Raw genomic sequence first — 19,056 nt, forward strand, 5'->3', positions numbered from 1 at the left:
TGAAAGTCACATTTGCTAAGCCTCTAATCATCCTGAGCTCCTCCCAATATGTCTACATCTGGAAGGGCAGTGTTGTGAGCTGGACACTGTACCTCAGCTGAGGCCTCAGAAGTTGGGAGTCTGACTTTATGATGTCTTACCTGGACATACTCCTATTACCGCATCCCAGAATCCTCACATCAGGTTTTATTTCTTGCAAATGAAGTAAACTGCAGCTATTGTTTTCTTTTTTCTTCCCTCCTTCCCTCAGCCCAATCCTACTCTGACCTCCCATTGCAAGGGTTGCCTGGAGAAGGGTTTCACCCAGCTGCTGTGCAGGTTTTAAGCCTTCTCTGCCCGGGAATCTGATCCCACTCCCTAGTATTTGAGGATTTGAACAACACATCCTAGGACCAACATGCTGCCTCTTGCAGTTGTGGGATCACCTCACCAGATCAGTAGTTGCTAATTCGGGAGAGCAATGATTTTGGGCAGAGGGCCACTTACTGAGTTTCGGAAAGCCATCGAGGGCCGCATGACAGGCAGCCCAGGGCAGATTAATATTAATTTTCTACATTTTTTAGGGGCCCCGCGGACCGGATAGAGTGGCTTGGCTGGCCGCATCCAGCCCCCGGGCCGTATTTTGCTCACCCCTGTGCTAACTGCACCTTGGTGGTGGGGAATGCGGCCTTTCCTCTAGCTCAGTGGTTTACAACCTTTTTTTATGTGAACCCCTTTGGAAATTGCGGACGCCTCTGACTTGTGTGGGTATTCTCATACTTATGACTGATCACAGTAATCTGTTGGGAATCCCTTAGACATAGTCAGGGGATACCCCCTCCCAGGGGTCCCTGGACCACAGATTGAGAACCACTGCTCTTCCTCAAAAGAAACGCCAATGACTGCTCCATCCAAGTAGAGCGCACATGCCCTCTTGTCTGACCAAGGGTGTTGCACTCCAGTAAAAGATACTGGATTTACCCAAAAAATCTTGTCTGCCAATGATTTGTGAAGAATTTTCCACGCCAGATCCTCCACTGCCGCCATCGGCGGTGTGGGCAAAGAGTTGCTAAACTCAATTTAAACGTGAGGTGGGGGGGAGCGCAAAGCCAGCCCGGCAGCCCCGAGACAATCCGGCAGCAGGGCGGGGTCGCGGGAGGAGGTGCGGAGGCGGGGCTGGAGCTGGAGGAGGAGGAGCAGGAGCAGGAGCAGGAGCAGGTGGTGTTTGTTGTACTCCGACAACTGCCCGTGGAGGCGCCTGTCCGTGCGGGCGCTGGGGACCCGCGGCGAGGCTGAGCGCGGGACGGGCGTTATGGAGGGCGCGCTCCCTGCCCGGGGGCTCGCACGGCTGCTGCTGCTGGTGGTGCTCCTGCTGCGCTTTCCAACAGGTGCGACCCTCACGCCGGGTCCCGGCTCGCCAGCTTGGCTGCGCTCTCGGGGAGCCTCCGCGTGGGGCGTGCAGGGAGGCAGGAGCGGGTGCGCCGCAACTTTCCCCGCTCCCAGCCCGGGGAGGGAGCCCCGGGGTCCTCGGCCCGGCCCTTGGCGCCACTGCAGGCTGGAGCGCGGCCGGCCCGGGGGGCATGAGCCAGCCGGTCGGGGGCTCCTCGGGACCAGCCTTGGCTGGGGGCGGGGGTTGTTGTGTCGCTCCCCGCGCGGCTCGTGGGCACAAAGCGCCGGTGTCCAGTGAATGATAGCGCCGGGAACAAGGAGATCAAGTGTCCCCGCGGGCCCCCCCACCCCGGCAGGGCGGAAACATCCCCCTCGGGGTGGCTGTGCTCCTTCCCGGGGCCACAAGGGCTAGGAGGGCTGGCAGAGGCCATCTAGTGCACTCCCCTGCCTGAGGCAGGACCATCCCTAGCCAGATCTTGGCTGTCACTTGTCCTGGCTCCCCGCAGCGTGTCCCCACACCAGGAGCTTGCAGGCTTGGTGATAGAGAGACACTGCTTGGCAGCTGGTCTTTTCTGGTGAAAGTGCCCCACGCTGCTGGTTTTTAAAGGAGTTGTCCTTATTCTTATGGGTTTTTTAGCCCCGTTGAGGGTGCAACCAAGAATGGTCCCAAGGGACAGCCGCTGTGCTTGCATAGGGAGGGTTGCCAGACGGGGTCCGCTCACCGTCACCGCTGCGTTGCCATCTTTTCTTTGGGTGGCTGGGTCGGGAATGGTGATGGGCTTGAAACAGTTGCACTTGGGGAGTAACAAAGGCATCGTGCTCTGGGGCCAGATGCGTGTGTAGGAGCTTGGCTTCAAAGGCCCCTCAAAGGCTGCCCACAAGTTGATCCAGCTGTAAACGGTCCCTAGTTGTTCAGGGTGAGTCGTCTGAGTCATGTGATGCTAAGTCACATCACTATCTTCTGTGGACCTGTTGGCTGTAGAAACGGTTGCGCTTTACTCCCGCTGGCCTGACGGGCTGTTTAATTTAGTTGGACTTTTATTTGTACATATATGTATGTATTGGCTTTGAGTTCTGCATTCCTCTGAGCAGTCCTGCAGATGTCACTGAGACGGCTCGTGAAGGAGAATCGGTATGAAGAAAGGTTGCAGAATCAGTCTCTTAACAGCTTAAGCATGATATCACTGCAGTCTACCTGTTGATTGCATAGGAGGTCAGACGATGACAAAATCAGTCCAAGCCACTAATAACACCTTTGCACCCATAATGTTGATCTGTTGGGCTGACATTCACCTTTCCCTCCTCAAATTCCTTAGTGAAGGAAGAGAACAGGAGGCGTTAGTGAACCAGTTTTGTCTCTGGTATAATTGTAATGATACAGACTTTTATTCTGTACCAGCAATAGCCTGCTGCATGATTTTTGCAGAAGGTTGCTTTCATTCTCAGTTTCTCCACCTATAAAAGAAAAATAATCATTTGAAGATGAGGGTGAAAGGGTCATCTACAGTCCCCTAGAGGATCACCTAGTCAAAACTTTTTTAGCTCTTTTCACTTGTAGGTCTCAAGGTGCACTGCAGTATTATGAGAGCCGGGCATTAATATTTGAGGAATTACTCCCACCTGGGAATAAATTTGGCCCACTGTTTGCACCAAAAATGGTAACGTGATTCCTTAAAAATACTTGCATTACTATTTTAGATGCATCTAAAGATGAAGGAAAGCAATGAACGGTGATGTTAAATGAAAGGTGGTGGCTCTTACTCTCAACTCCTTGGAGCAGAGGTTTTCAAATAACTATTTCAGGAACAGGGGGAGTGTAGTAGAATTTTTAGCCACAGGTTTCATATATTGGCAGTAAATAAACCTAATAAAATAACTCTGGTAGCTGCAGTAGTTGGTTTTGTATGTTTGCAAGCATTTTATTGTGGGATGAGAGATGGGGTAAGAATGGATGCATAAACATGGACTCCTGTTTTATTTCATGATAGTCTGTGATATATATTGTGATATATACTTTCAGTTAAAAGATGGATAAAACACATGTGCATATATAAAACCTGCTCAGAGTTGCACTGTGTTCCCTGAACAAATTAAGCAACAGGTCAAAGGAGCTACAAAAATGAACAAACAACTCTCTTACAAGATTTTACTCCCTCAAATTTCTTACAAGGTATATAAAAGGCAGCTATGCTTGACTTCCCTCAAGATCTCTTACCTCCAGATGCCATTTCTTGTCCCAGCCCCTTATGCAGTCTGCTGGTTGTCTCCCGTCTTCCAATTAGCCCTCCCCTTCCTCAGGAAAAGCCTGAGAAAACAGGTCTGTCTTGTGACATGCCCTAAAGGTCACCAGATCCAGGCTCTAACATAGAAAGTACAAGGTTTACTTGCACTCACCTTGAATGGCAACCTTAGATGGATTTGCTCATACCAATGAGAAATGAACAGTCTAGTGTGTAAGTCTCTCTGTAGTAAAGACATGTATCTTTGGGCAAAAGTATAATTATTTCCATATAGTCATATACACATTTACATTAGATCTAATGTAAGTAGGTCAGGCATTTGTTTCCTTAATGCCTGTCTCTATTGCAGTTAAAGAATGAATTGGTATCATGAACTATAATACAGTTTCTCTTGTCAAACTAAGCCATTTACACCTTGTCCCTTGCATCTCACTATGCTGTCACCTTTTTCTTTTCCTCCATTTTGTAGCTTGCTCTTTTTTGTGAGGTTTGTGAGGTGTTCTTGAATCTCCTCTCATTTTCTCCCTCCCTCCCTACACCTCTGGTGCATGCTCAGAAGCCTCCAACTGCATTTACTCTGCAACCAAGGAGGACTGAACTCTGTTCTTTTCAGAGCCCATCAATACTCCCCCCCCTCCCCCCCCCCCATCAACTGGAGAGTAAGATGAGGAACTCTCCCTCCCCAGAGAGAAGGGAGTTTGTCTGCAGAATCCAGTACCTGCCAGTCTAGGGTGCAAGAGACTTTCAGATATGCTGTCTTTATGCCATTGGTTCAGCCCCTCAAACCATTTGAATGCCCTCCCCCCATTTCTGAGTTTGTTTTGTCAGCCTCTATCTTCTGTCTCTCTTGTTTGTGGTTTCTATCTTCTCCAAAAGCAATGGAGAATAGGTGCGACTCTCTTGCACTTAAATGTTACTCAAGGTCACTGCCAAAAGCAGATTAGAAGTATCCATAATTGTCCATTACTTTACTCTTTTCCTACCATTGTCACTGAGAGAGTGCTCTGTGCCCAAGTTTGATTCATCTGTAGGATTTTAGTGCTGTGTAAGGAGAAAAGAAGTGGTGCATTTGAGAGGAAGGAAGATTCATATTTCCATCCAATTTAAATACTTTTCATTGAAATTGGAGACCTTTTCATGTAAACGCATCTATTAATCCAACTATAGTACTGTCCTGTTATATGAAGATTCAGCATATTTTTTAAAAAATTGTTACTTCTGTAACTTACAAATGTATTGTTAAAACAGTATTTTTTCTAGTTTATAAATTGTAGGATCTTGCCTCGCCCTATAAAGAGAATATATACACATATAGAAACTGAGCCAAAAAGATTGAGAGTCCACCATGGCTAAACAGTAAATAGTAAGTAGTAGAGTTGAAATAAGTCATAGGGGTAATATCTTAGTCCAATGACTTTTTTTCATTTTAACTCTCCTAAATTAGTGGCGTTTCTCTCTAATGTTACCTCTACAATCTTAATATTCCATTGTGTATTTTAATACATATAATGTAAATCATTTGTTATATTTCTTCAGAAATGTCGGGTAATTAAAAAAGTTCTTAAGCACTGTTTTGACTAAATACAAAATATAATATTTATATATTTTGAAAAAAAGTTTCTACCCTGAATTTTCATTAAAAAATCTGAGGAATCCTCAAGGTACAGAGTAGCAGATTCTGGAAGAAATGAGAACTACAAGGCATCAAAGAGTTACAACAACATATATATCTATATACAGTACATGACAGCCAATCTATTATGATATTGGTTCTGTGAGGAGAAACAATAATTGCTCAAGGTTAAGTGACTTTTGAGCTGTCTTTCTCTCTACCCCTGAAGATAAGACAGCTTTTGAGCTTGTCTTTCTCTCTGTACCCCTGCAGATAAAATGCCATTGGAGAGATAAGACACTGCATATTATCTTTTTCTGCATATATACACACACATTATTTTACAGATATTGTTTTTTCTTTTTCCTTTTAGCATAACACAAATCTTCCAGGATTTTGACTCATTTCCTCAGGTCTCTTTCAGCTGTTTAAAAAGGGCTAAAGGAAATGAGTTCTTATATCCTGCAAGAAATTTTACTGTAAGTAGTCTTTAGTGTGCTGACATTTCTCACTTCACATGTAGTCCTTTGCTTTTTTTAATCCATTAGTATTTCACATGAAGTTCCCCTACACAAAAAAGTATTTGAGCAATACACTACAAGTCGAGGAATAAAAACACTCTTAATAGAACTTAAATTATTTAATGTATTTATGAAATTTTCTGTGAAGAATGAGATTTAAGGCAAACGCTCAGGTGCAGTAGAAGCTAACAACCCAGTCTCCAGTTTAAGCATTTATCTGATTCCAGATTTTTTTGTTTGTTTATTTAAACAAAATTCTGAAGAGAACGTATTTTAACTAGTTTGGGAGTTGACTAAAAAATGCTTTTATTCTGTCATCTCTTTTACTTGTTTGTTTGTGTGTTGTTTTTGTTCATGAATTTTGAGAGACTAATGCACACTTGCTGCCATTAAAAGTTAACCCTGCAAAGTATCAGACGTGGTCTTAATTTTATGCCCATAGATTCACGGGCTTTGTGGTTGACACAATGGAAAATTAAATGTATGGTTTATTCACTGGTTAAGTTTGCAGTTAATGATGAAAACATAGTGTAAACAAAATGTTACTTGTATTTTCTAAGTTACTCCAATTAAAAGGCATAGTAAATGTTCATTTCTTAGTGGATTTACTCTTTGGAGTTGCAGTGAATTATTCTGAAAGTAGGATCCCTAAAAATATGTCTTGTTCTTGATCTTTTTAATTTTTGTTTTACATAACAGAAATTAATATACTGTGAATAAAACTATTAATCATACTGTCTTTTACACATTGTGTAAAAAGCAAACTATGTAAAAGGTTTTCGTGTAGATTCACAAAATACATCTCTTTTCTGGTCTTCTCAAATGCCCTTTGGCAACTTAATTGAAATAAAGTAGTCAATCATACATTTCTGTAATTGAGGTTTTAGAATATCAAGTGATTACAGTTTCAAATATCAGAAGACAAATGAGTACATACCTATGTAACAACTACTAAAAACTTTAAATTGAGACGTAGGTAAATTATAGATCTGGGAATTAGGGGGCATTAGACAACATAAACATAGAAAAAGGTTGTTTTTGAGAATAAATTGGTACTTGGAATTCTGGCAAATAACTTACAGTTTTTGGGAAGGGAGATGATGGAGGCATTTTGATTAGCATTTCTTCTCCCTTCCCCGTCAGTAGAAGTAGTAAACAGATATGTTCCTCATGGCTTGCTACAAATACCAAGTTCAAAAAAATTTTAACTTTTTGATTCTAAAGAGGAACTTCACAACTAATCTCTCCATTGTTTAGAGCCTGAAGTGCTCTAATAGAAACAAAAATAAAGACAGCCATGAGAAATGTTTTGAGTATTCATAACTCTTGGACATTTAAAGTTATTAATCAGACCCAAGGAATCATGATAATGGCTCAAAGTCATGAGATGTTTAAAAAGTACATTTCAGGTATTTTATTTCCCTTGGGTTCTTGAGTCTCTAGTGTGACCTTGAGTTATATTTTGAAATGTTTGTTTGCAAGTACCAAGGCTAGGAACTTTTTATTCCCTAGTGAAATCTGAAATCCTCCCATATCCTGGAAATAAGTGTCTATAGGAAATAGTGAATACATTAAGACTTGGGTAAAATAATGCACACAGGGTGGGAAAGGATCTCAAGAAGTCAGTTAGTCCTTCCCATTCTGAACTTGGATGGTCTTTATAGTAGACTATCCCTGACAGGTGTTTTTTGAGCCTGTTCTTAAAAAACCATGTATACCAGGGATTCCATAGTGTCTCTAGGTAACCTTTCCGGTGCTTAACTATCCTCATAATTAGAACATTTATCTAGCTTACATCTCTGTTGCTGCAAATAAAGCCAGTTACTACTTGTCCTAACCGTGATGGACTCGAAGAACAGTTGACCACCATCCTTTTTATAACAACATATATATTTGATGATTGTTATCACATCTCTCCTCAGTCTTCTGTTTTCTATATTAAACCAAATTGCTTCAGCCTTTCCCTGCAGGTCACTTTTTCTAAACCTCTTACCATTCCTTTTCGTTTCCTCTGAGTTATTTGTAATTTGTCCACCTCTTGCTTTTGCGGTGCATAAATTGGGACATAGGACTTCAGATGAAGCCTTTACCTGTGTAAACAGAGCAGAATATGTAGTTCCCTTACCTTGCATACAAGGCACATTGATTTAAAGTGACTTAAATGATACAGGTGCTTTAAATAAGCAAACACGAAACTTTGCTTTAAACTTCTAATCTTGGTTTTAATTTTCCCTTCTTTTTAGTTATTTTCCTAAATAAACATTTGTACTCCAAATGGTAGTTGGTAACCAATTAGATCTGTTGATTTGCAATAAAATATGTTAAATTTAGTACTGCATTTTGCTAATCAGGATGATATACTACAGACAGTCCTCGACTTACAATGTTTCGAGTTACAACAGTTCGCACTTACAACATTTATATGTTGACACCCTGTTTCAACTTTCTGACATCAGTTTCAACTTTACAACGCTTGATCTGATGCAGTGCCATGCCAGTGAACAAGTTCACTATGTTGCCCATCTCCCTGGAGAACATCTCTCTAAACTTCCTTGGACACTCTCTTTAAGAAAGCAGACAAGACTTATGAGAAGACTTTAGCCAAGAATCCTTCAAAAAGTCCAACCAAGAGCCCTTCGAAATGTCCAGTAAAGTCACCTCAAAGAAGTCCATCCAAATCAATGTGATTGCTATTTACAATATAAATACATTAATGTAGCTATATTACTCATCTATAATTGAGTCTGGGTTATTTTTAGTGAAAATAGGGCATCGGGCCTTGGTTCAGGAACCAATCCCCCATTTATAAAATTGTTTCCTATGGGAAAATCGGTTCCGAGTTACAATGTTTTGACTTAAAACACTGTTTTCAGGAACCAATTGTGTCGTAAGTATGAGGACTGCCTGTATATATGTACCTGAGCAAATGCGTAGTTTAACATACATTTATTCACATTAGTACTTTTTATGTTATAATTTAAGAAAATAGTGACTGACACTGCTTAATATTTTGTTGATTAATATTTTATTAGTCATTTTTGCCAAGCTGATTTTGGATGGAAATTGGACTCCAAGTAAAATAAAACTAGCAGTTTAGAATTATCTGACTATTTTTAAATAAACCAAAGTATGATAAATTCATAAAAAATTTCTCAAAACAGTTTTCATTTAAAGCTGTTTCATTGATTTATTAAACAAAGTATGTATTGCCTATAATCAGTAGATAAAACTAGTTGCATCTGGTTACCATGTCCTTTAAGATTTTAGAAGTAGTAGATCTCAGCCTCGCACACAATTTTTATTCATAGGATGGAAAAGGAAAAAGTTTTCCTTCTTCAACTTCCAGTAAGTTCCTCCCCTTTGAATGAAATAGTTAATAAACTGAAAACAAATAACACATTTTAATGGGAAAATACTTTTCCTGAACTTCAAGTCAATCTCCAGCTGTCAATTGCTGCTTTATGTCTTCAGCAAACTATGAATTGAGGTACATGCACAGTGACTTCCCCAATTTCAAGGCTTGACTTTAAGCCTTCTGAAATATTATTCTGAACTGAAATAGCATTCTGAAATATTATTTTTATTTAATTTTAATGGTTTAATCAGTTAATGCAAATGTAGGTCTTAGTACAGGTTGTCATAATTAAAACTTTTCCAACATATTTTTTAAAATAAAAATGTTTTAAATAAAATAACACTTTTTTTATTTTTAAAAATACTTGATTATTATCCGCCTGGTTTACCTGCAGCTCATGAATACTGAATTGGTGTATACCTATTTATTTTTTTTTGCAACAGCATCCCATTGTTACCTCATTCCATTTGTGGTTCACTTTAGCTCCCAAATTATTTTCTGCCAGACTATTTTCTAGCCAATTATTGCCTATTTTGTATGAAACGGAACTGCATTTTATGATTGACAACTGTCACATTATCTTTGACAAAAGTAATGGTCCTCCTTGGAGAGTTGTTTGGTTGGTTTTTTTTTATAGCACAGATTTTTAAGGCTTCCTATTCCATATCATTTCTAATGTTCTAGTATTCTGTAGTAAGGACACTTACTTTGCTTTAAAGCTAATTTATCTTCACACGTAAGGAGGATTTGGGGTTAATACAATATTGAAAGAATGCTTTCCTGGACATTAAAAATAGGTCAAATCAAGGGAATAAAAGTGATTGTACACTTCCGAATTCCACCCACAAATTAAATTCCTTCCATGTAAGATGCCAGAACAGGATGCCAGACTTTGCAGGTGTTCAGAATGTGATCATGCTAAGAGGCCCTTTTATGCATACTCATGACTCTTTCCTTGAGTAGTGGAAAAAACTGGAACTTTCTAGAGTCAACTGCCTACAATCCTCCACACACGTGTAATTGGACAGTACCTAGAAGTATAAGTGGTTTCATTATATGATTGTGTTAATAAATTGGGAAATAAAGAACCACCTTGCAGACAGCATAATCAAGTGGTTATTTGTGATACGTGTGGACACTAGAGATAAAGTCAATATGCAGATGAGTTGTATCAAAAGAAAACCAGGAAAAAGTATGACAGATTGTCAAAAGCGTATCCAACTCCCAATCTATACAACATTTCACAAACAATCTTGCACAGATTTACTGATTATTAGAATGACTGCATATAGCAGGCTTTGTTAACAACTATAAATTCTGAAGATGCTTCAACCAGCCCCCTGTCATTTTTCCTTTTAACATATCACAAAATGTGTACTGACATGTGTGCAAAGTCATTTCTGTTGTACTGAATGCTACGAGTTTCCCTCTTTACATATTTTAAGTTGGCATTCACTCATATGCATGAACATACACATCCCTATATACAGACTACCTTAATGCACATACCCACACACATGTTATATCTGCATGCCTTTGCCCATAATTTGGTGAATATTATTGTTATCTTAATTTGAAGGTCTTATTTATTGTTGTAATTTTCTTGAAACAAAATATCTAGAGATAGTAAAAAGCATTGATCCTCTTGTGGTATTTAATGGGATCCATTGTAAGAGCAGTAGTAACACAATTATTCAGTCATTGGCATTTTTTCCTCTCTAGGCTTTATCTAGATGACTACCAGTGAACCTTATAATGAAACTGCTACTATTTGATAAAGTTGCTGCCAAGGCTTGAAATAATTACCGTTCATATTGCCAAAAGTCCCCCATTTCCTTCCTTTGTTGTACCTTTTTCAAACAAGCATTGCTTTAAATTGTATTAAGGGGATAAGAAGCTCTAGAAAATGACCTTTTCCATAGAAATCAAGAAAGGATCTTTCAAGGCCACCTCAGTCATTACAAGAAAAAATAATTTAAAATGGAAACAACAAGAAAAGATAATGTGTTTGTTTTTTAAAAAAAAAAATTGTCACCCAAGAAAAGTTTGAGGAGAGTAAAAATCCATTAAGCAAATTGACCAGGAAATGCTGGCAATGAATGAAAAATTAAATTTGAATATACTGATTTTATCCATTAGCATGCCTTCTTGATTCATTTTAATTGTTCTAAATTATTTTTATTTTGTTTATTTAACTGTGTAATAGCCATAATAATAGCTATGTGAGCACTTACTTGATCAGGACTTTTGAAAATCGGAGGGAAAAAGAAAATAGAATGCTGTGGGGTCAGTTTAAAGGACTTGCAACATGCTGAACTTACCAAGTGTTATTGCAAGTAGTTATTTTATTAGGGCAAATGCCGTGTTTATACTCATCAGAGATTTGGACTCTGTGGGTGTTCATTTTAGTAAGAATTAGCAATTAAGCTGTTCTAAGTTCAGGCCCTTTTTTCCTAACTACAGGTAGTTCAGTTGTGCTTTAGGGCTGATTTTGTTTATTAACCCGTCACGAAAAGATAACTACTAAAATAGTAGCTTTGGGTAGAAAGCACATAGTGCCGAATAAGATTAATGTGTACACTTAAAATATATTGGTTCTACGAATGCTCAAAGACAAACTGTTGTGGTGAAAGTCAAAAGAATGCCTTTGTGTATAGAATCAGAATTTTAAAAAATAGTATTTTGCAGAGTAAGGAGGAATTAGAAGGTAGCATTGTGGAAGAAACTGCAAAAGCAGCAAAGCTGTTAACCTTGTTGCAGCCATTTCTTGTATTTCTGAGCTAAGTTTGTTAGGTATGTGCCTACATCTTGAGAAATGTCTTTATACTGCATTTGTAGAGTGAGTTAAATTAGGAATGATAGACTTGTTCCTTTGATAAGAAGATTTAAGCTTTTACAAGGCACATTCTTTGCATGGTTTGGCTGCTTCATTCTACTGAGGAAAGGGGAAGCTGCTTGGGGAAAAGAAAATTTAGAACCTTTACCTTTGGAGGTCCCTCTTCACATGCAGGTAAAGGCATGAAGGGATCGAATGCGTGATCCACACAATCTCACTTCCTGCCATGCTACATGTGCATGGCAGCAGGCACTATTGTGTGGATTGTGCATTAGATCCCATTGTGCCTTATTGCCAGTGCAGAGAAAGCCTGATCCTGGGCTCCCCCTGCACTGGCAAGAAGCAAGCTTAGATGCATCCAAAAACTTAGTGTAGTAGCTCAGGAACACCATTATTTGGAGTAAGCATAATGTATTTTGTTTATCATCATGGTACCAGCTCTGTTAAGTATGTTAGATCCATGGTGCTCAACCTGCAGCCCATGGAGCCATGTCATTTGGCCCATGGTGTGCCCTACAGGTCCAGAAACCTGGCAGCAGGGGAGCTGTGGCAGCAATAATGGCTGTAGCTCAGGCAGTCATGGCAGTTAACGCTGCCTCTACTCCCCCACTGCCAAATTTCCAGATACATCAAGACCCCTAAGGGCCAGATGACATGGCCCTGTGTTCTCGGTCACTCTGGAGCATGTGGGGTTGGTCTGCAGCCAGCGTGCCAGAATCCACCCACAGACCAGCTCCACGCAATTCATCTAGTCTGCAAGGCCAGATAAATTGAGTACCACTGTTTTTAGACCAACAGTTCCTTAGTTTGATAAAACAGGGGTTGGCAACCTATAGCTCACAAGCTGGATCCAGCCTAGAGAGCCATTAGATTCAGCCTTTGGACGAGGAGCTTCAACAGCAGGGGTTTCTCTTATGCCATGTTGTGGAAAAGTGGTGGTGATAGGCACTTCCCCCTTGTTGTGGTGGGGAGATGCTAGGACCTAGCCACCACATTGCTGCATCTGCCCACCTGCCTATGACCTGAGCTCGGTCATTCTGCTGCAGCCTGAAAAACTGACCAGTGCTGTAGAAAAATTAAATTAATTTCTATGGATCCTGAAGTATGTATAGGTGACAGCAGTGAAAAGGTTTTTTTGATCTTGCCTTCTGATACCAAAGTTGGAACATAAAGGTGTGAGAGAGTACCTTCTCAAACAGTTGACCCATGATCCAAGTTGAATGCAGTGGGAGCTTCAGGTTATCAGTATCCCTGAACATTGTCTTCTGTCACGTAAGTGAATCTAATTACCCATTGAGGAAAACGAAACAGATTTGGCATGGGTGACTTTCTTTTGCAAAGTAAAAAGCTGCACTGCAGGCCACCTTTGCCTAACAGCATAACTTAAATGGTACATGATGTGGCTCTCAAATCAAATTATTTAAAGTTGACGCTTTTCCATTATTAAGCTTCTAATTAATATAAAGGTGAGTGGCTATACAGTGTCATGGTGGAGGATGCATGGGAATTACTTTGCTCAATTAAGGGAATTATACCTTTTCCTTTTTTGAGATATTTGGGAGAGTTTGATGAATAAAAGCATAGCTCTCATTTAGGTATCAGCTTTTGTTTCTTCTTATCATAAACTGTAGGACAAGAAAAATTTAAACTAGGGGTGCACCAATTAAAGATTTTTTTGGATGATTATTAACCAGCCATATTGGCCAGGAAAAGTAGGTATCATCTAGTTTACTGCAACCTTGCAAAACAGTTAGGAAAATTTAGTCACTTGAAGTTTATACCCTAATGTCATTTATTTTGGGAAAATGTGGGGTAGTTCCACTTATCTTAATACTTGTATGAATCACAGGGCTGATTATTTTAACGATGAATTAATTGTTTTCACTGTAACATTAACACAACTTAATTAGGACTGTTCATCTAAATTATGAAGGGTTAGCAAGGGGAAGAGGTTGGAGCCATGTATAGGGGTTATTTTTATCTGGATTCTTACAGTGGATCCTGTGACCATAGAATAGTGGGGTGGGTGAAGGTGAAGGATTTTGCTTTAACAACACGGTAATGAATCATCTGGCTTTTTGCTGGGCACCTTTATACCACCTTGCTGAGCAGGAGGACAGTCATCTAGCCAATAGTAGGTTCCTTATATTGCAGTGAATGCAATGTAAGGAAGTACCTGTTCAGGTCAGAGTAGATAAGGCTTTGGGGGGGAGCCATATGAGTGGCTTCTGAGCTGGCTATGGAAAAAAAACTGAGCAACAGACAGCTTGGGACCTGAAAGTAGGCAGGGGAGCAAGCTGTTGCTGGCAGGGAGGATCCCAGTGGCCTTCAAAAAAAAAAAAAAAAGAAAGAAGGGGACGGATATACATGAGCAGAAGATTGTGCAGGGGTGACTATCAGTCTCAACCTATGGGAGACTAAGCTTTATAACATTCTACTAGCTCAATCCTTGAAGTTTGGAGATGTCCTGTTGAGGTTTTTTCTTTTTAATAGTATCTGCTGAAGAGCTAGTACTAGGGTCATTGTATCTTTCATTTGTTGGAAGTAAAACAATCCTCTCTTACTTTGTCATAATTTGAGAGCTTATAACAGGGAGCTGTTGACAATGAGAGCCTAGCACTTGGAGCATCAGAAGAGCACCTTGGCAGCCATGTAGAGCAGGGGCTGGCAGTTGAATCCAGTCCACAGAGCTGTGCTTCGGTGGCATTTGGCAGCAGGGGGCCTTGGCAAAATTTGGCCAGTGGGCAGCTGGATGGCAGGGAGCTTTGTCCATGCTGTGCTGCAGCCAGGTGGTGGGAAGAAGTGGTAGCAGTGGTAACTGGCGGCAGCATCTGGGTTCTGGTGCCAGCCTGCCTTGGACCCAAGCTGGGCCATTCCAGCCTGCCATGAAAAAACTTTGCCAGTCACTGTTATAGAGCAACTGTTGTAACACAGCACAAGTTGCAATATCTTGTAGAGGGTTGGTGACAGTAGTATAAGCTTATAGTACAACATAGAAGAATATTTTGCCAGTTTGGCTCCCCAATTTGCATCTGTTTTTAGAGGAGTGAGGCTTGTTGAGAAGTACTGAAAATAAGTTTTGGGCTCTTTTGAACTAAGAGAAGTTCAGAGATCTCCCTAAACCTAGCGGACTATAGGGCTTGTGTGCTTAAGGTGTGTCAGTTCCTGCACAGTGATATGGATAGCTTGACATCCAGCCATCTTTGAATAACCAGATACTTGTATGTAGCCTCATTGATTGAGGCAGCCCTTGACACAAATCCAGAACAGGCCTTGAGGTCATGTCTCTACAGCCATAGCAATGTCTCAACGACTCCACTATTGTGCCTCTTAACCTAAAAGGTAACACAATTGTTAGAAAAAACATCCAAAATATTAAGAATCCGTCTCTTCAAATGTGTATGATGTTTCAGTTAATAACGGCACTCATATTATAGTGCTTCAACTGTAGAGTTCAACTATGCTATATTTAACTGTGCTTCTACATGCTAGGGGTGGAAAACAAAGCAGCTATGGATGGTTTCAGCTGAACAACACTTAACATGTGAGAGAGATTTTGTCGTACGGTCATTTTTTAAAATCAATTCTGAAGATGCGTATTTAAAGCAGACCTTCTAGGAACTTCCTCTTCCTTTCTTGCTTCTCAGTTGTATGGCAAGAGAGGAAAAGTTAGGTATTGAGCAGGTGGTTGGTCTGTTGTCAGACAGGAAGTCTGGCAGAGCAAGGGGTAGAGCCCAACTTGTTTGAGTCCTAGTCTTGTTCTTCAGCTTCAGCACAACCCCTTGTTATGTGGTGACTTGACGCAACGTGAAGCTGCTGATGAATGTGCCTTAAGTCCTTTACCAGTGAAATGGAAAGATGCTAATGAAAATTCACCAAGATAACAAATTTTATGATTTTTTTTCTGGTATCTTGTTATGGATCCAGAAATGTGACTGAGCTTTGCTCTGGTCTTGTGCCTGAGCTAGGCTTAATGCCCTTGGAAAGGCTGCAGTCCAGTTATACATGGGCACCTGGCTGGAGAGTCTCAAATGGCCAGAGGTAATACTAGTTTCATGACTTATGTGAATGCTATTAACTACAGATGCTGGTGTGCAGCAGTGTAGCTGGGCTGCTGCAACAGCTCCCAGCAGTGGTGGTGGCTATTATTCTTGTACACCCTGACAAATCAGCACCTGGGGCTGCTACCCTGGTATCTCCCACTTAGTTTCATTACTGTTGGTATGCCTAAAGCATGTTGGCCCAATGGGTTTCTAGGCTTGAGTGGAATGTTGATTTCCCCCCCCCCCCCGACTCCGCCTTTTTCTTTTCTGAGTGTGTTTATTCCATATGCTTATTTGTTTTCCATCCCAAGTATAGGGAAGTTAACTTGCTGTACTATACCTGCTGCAAGCTTTGGAGCAGGTTTTGGATTTTGGCACTTCCTGAGAGGTAAGGATGTTCCGCACCATCTAAGACAGGGGTGGGCAATTATTTCAGGCGGAGGGCTGCTTACTGAGTTTTGACAAGCCATCGAGGGCCGCGCGACAGGCAGCCAGGGGCAGCTAAATATTAATTTTCTAAATTTTTTAGGGGCCCTGCGGGCCGGATAGAATGGCTTCGCAAGCCTCATCCAGGCCACATTTTGCCCACCCCTGTTGTAAGAGGTGCCCAATGGCTTAGGAGATAATCCTGATGGCAAACATGTTAGACTTTGAACTCCAGCCATAAGAGTAGGTGAGAGAAGAGTAAGCATGGCAGAGACATAAATTTGGAGGTCATACGTTCAGTGATGTTTTTATGTCTCTTTGTGGGAAGTGAATATTATCATTATTTGGGACTACTACACTCCAAATGTACCTGTTTAAATTTATCCTGAAGAACTTTAGTGGAATATTTCTGATGGTGCTAGAAAAATGTTTTTCTTTCTAGTCAAGCAGTGATAATTTTTTTTAATCAGCAGGGACATGGTTGGACATAAAGGTCTCACTCCCTGAAATCCAGCCTGCAGACTAAGTAATTAGACTCTGTCGGAGATCTGACCTTCATTGTTTCCCTTGTGCTGCTTCATTGTCTTTGGATTTATCAGCAGTAGGAGCATTTACCTGACTTGCTCTTAATCCATTTATATACCCTTAAGAGCAACTAAAAGATAGACAGAAGTGAACTAAGGCTAGAATGTAATCTCTGCCAAACTAATTATAAGATTATTTTGATTGAACTTTTGACACTTTTCCTATTATTGAGGAATTTTACCACATGAGAAGCAGGGAGGTTACACATTTTTTAATGGAAATTAATTCAAGTCATTTTGGCATCTGCTGCCCAGGTCTTAATTGCAATATATATATTTTCACTTCAAGTCATCAGGCCATGAGATATGACAATAATTATGAGAACCAAGTGGTTATTTACATGACAATGCATATTCGGAGTGGGCAAGGGGCTGTCCTAGATTGCTGTTGCCAAGCCTCATCATGATTTGCATAAATTACCATGATGCTTGTGGTTCAGACAGGTCATCATTAGTGAGGCTTTGTCTATATTCTCATTCTGAATTCTCATTTTCCAGTTTCACTTTGAATTTCATTGGGTATGCTTAATAATTTTAGGCAGGTAATCCCTAATATGTTCTTTCAGTTTTTTTCAGTGTTTGGTGCAAATGGAAAATGAAATTGTGTATTTTAGAGTATAACTTGCAATACAATAATTTCACATAATTTTTTTGTGATCACTACATTGTAGAAGAGATGATGCTAATTTAGATCAGCTTTGAAGGGACAAGTACTGCTCAAAAAGTACTAAATAAACGTATAATGTTGCACGTGGAGCATAGGGATATCTCCGTTATCCTGAGATTTTCTATAAGTAGTTACAAATTTGGACTTAGAAAGAAAGGAAATAAATGGACACTGAAGCCATTTTTACCATCCATGAAGTCTGCAATTCCCTTTTATGGACCAACTAAAAGAATGATGGCTATTAAGCTAGAAAAGTCTAGTTGTAGAATAAAAACATTTGATCAGGGCTGATTTCTTGATTCCTTGTACTCAAATCATGTTAGAATCCATCTTAGACATGTAAATTAAAATTATTTTGGTCTTCTTCTATCAACAAACTATAGTATATGCTAATATAACTGGAAGTAGTTTAAAGTCCAGTTTCAGTTTGTCATGGTTTATTCTGTGCACATTCAGTATTTAGCTCTAAGCAGTTTATGGAAACCTGCAGAGTCAGTAAAGTTAAATGCTTTGTAGTTTGTTTGTTTGGTTCTTTTTGGGGGGTGTTCCCCCCCCCCCCCCCCCCGAACAAAATCCTGAATTGTATTTAAATGATACAGTAAGTATATTTTCATTTGTTCAAGCCAGAGGTTGCTATGTAACAAGATGCACTGAATTTTGTCTTTTCTTTCAGGTGATACAGTACCTTCTATTAATCCGGAAAAACCTGTCTTCATTCTGAATAAGGGACAAAGCTTAAAACTGCTGTGCAATGATACTCTTCCAGTGAGTTGGGATTTTAAAAACCCAAAGCCATCAGCAAAAGAAAGGACTTCCGATAAAAAGGAGTGGTACATAACACATGCAACAACTAAAGATGTAGGCAAATACACATGCAAAAACAGTGAGAATGTCAGTGCTTCCACTTATGTTTTTGTTAAAGGTAAATATTTATGTGTTGTCTCTTCCCTTTCCCTTCCAAGGCATGATATTGGAAATTTGATGGTAAGGGAGGTGTGTGCAGTGTTCCTTTATGCATGAATACTTGGAAGCTGCAGCAAAGCTAATTAAATTGGATTTGGATATCATATAAAGTTGCTAAATCATACAGAAAGAATGAAAATTATTTGTAAGGTAAGCTCAGGTAAAGAGCAGCCTTAAATCATAAAAGAAAAAAGAAAAAACATCCTTCTAGTCAGAGCTTCCAAGGTTAAAAGAAAGCAGGAGTATTAGACAAATAGCCCACAGGCCAGATCCAGCCTACAAAGCTGTTTCACCCAGAGGAATTTTTTGGGGGAACTTGCTGACAAATGCCAGTTATGGGGTTCTAATGGACACATGTCGGCAGTGAGAGGAGGTGGAGGGGTGTGAGCAACCCCTGTGCTGCTGCTGGGTCTGGATTCAGCCTGGGAGTCTTGCTGCTTG

At 40.3% G+C, this 19,056-nt stretch overlaps 1 protein-coding gene across 1 annotated transcript in view; it reads left to right on the forward strand.

Annotated features, from left to right (window-relative positions):
* The first annotated feature begins 1,155 nt into the window (after positions 1–1,155).
* The window catches only part of KIT (KIT proto-oncogene, receptor tyrosine kinase), a 72,347-nt gene continuing 54,446 nt past the window's right edge, over positions 1,156–19,056 (forward strand). The window contains exons 1-2 of the mRNA XM_006274133.4: positions 1,156–1,367; positions 18,326–18,574. Of these exons, the coding sequence (XP_006274195.2) occupies positions 1,292–1,367; positions 18,326–18,574 (325 nt within the window). The 5' untranslated portion in view covers positions 1,156–1,291. The remainder of the gene's footprint in view (positions 1,368–18,325; positions 18,575–19,056) is intronic.

This window comes from Alligator mississippiensis, chromosome 2 (assembly GCF_030867095.1).
Source record: "Alligator mississippiensis isolate rAllMis1 chromosome 2, rAllMis1, whole genome shotgun sequence".
NCBI classification, from domain to species: domain Eukaryota; kingdom Metazoa; phylum Chordata; order Crocodylia; family Alligatoridae; genus Alligator; species Alligator mississippiensis.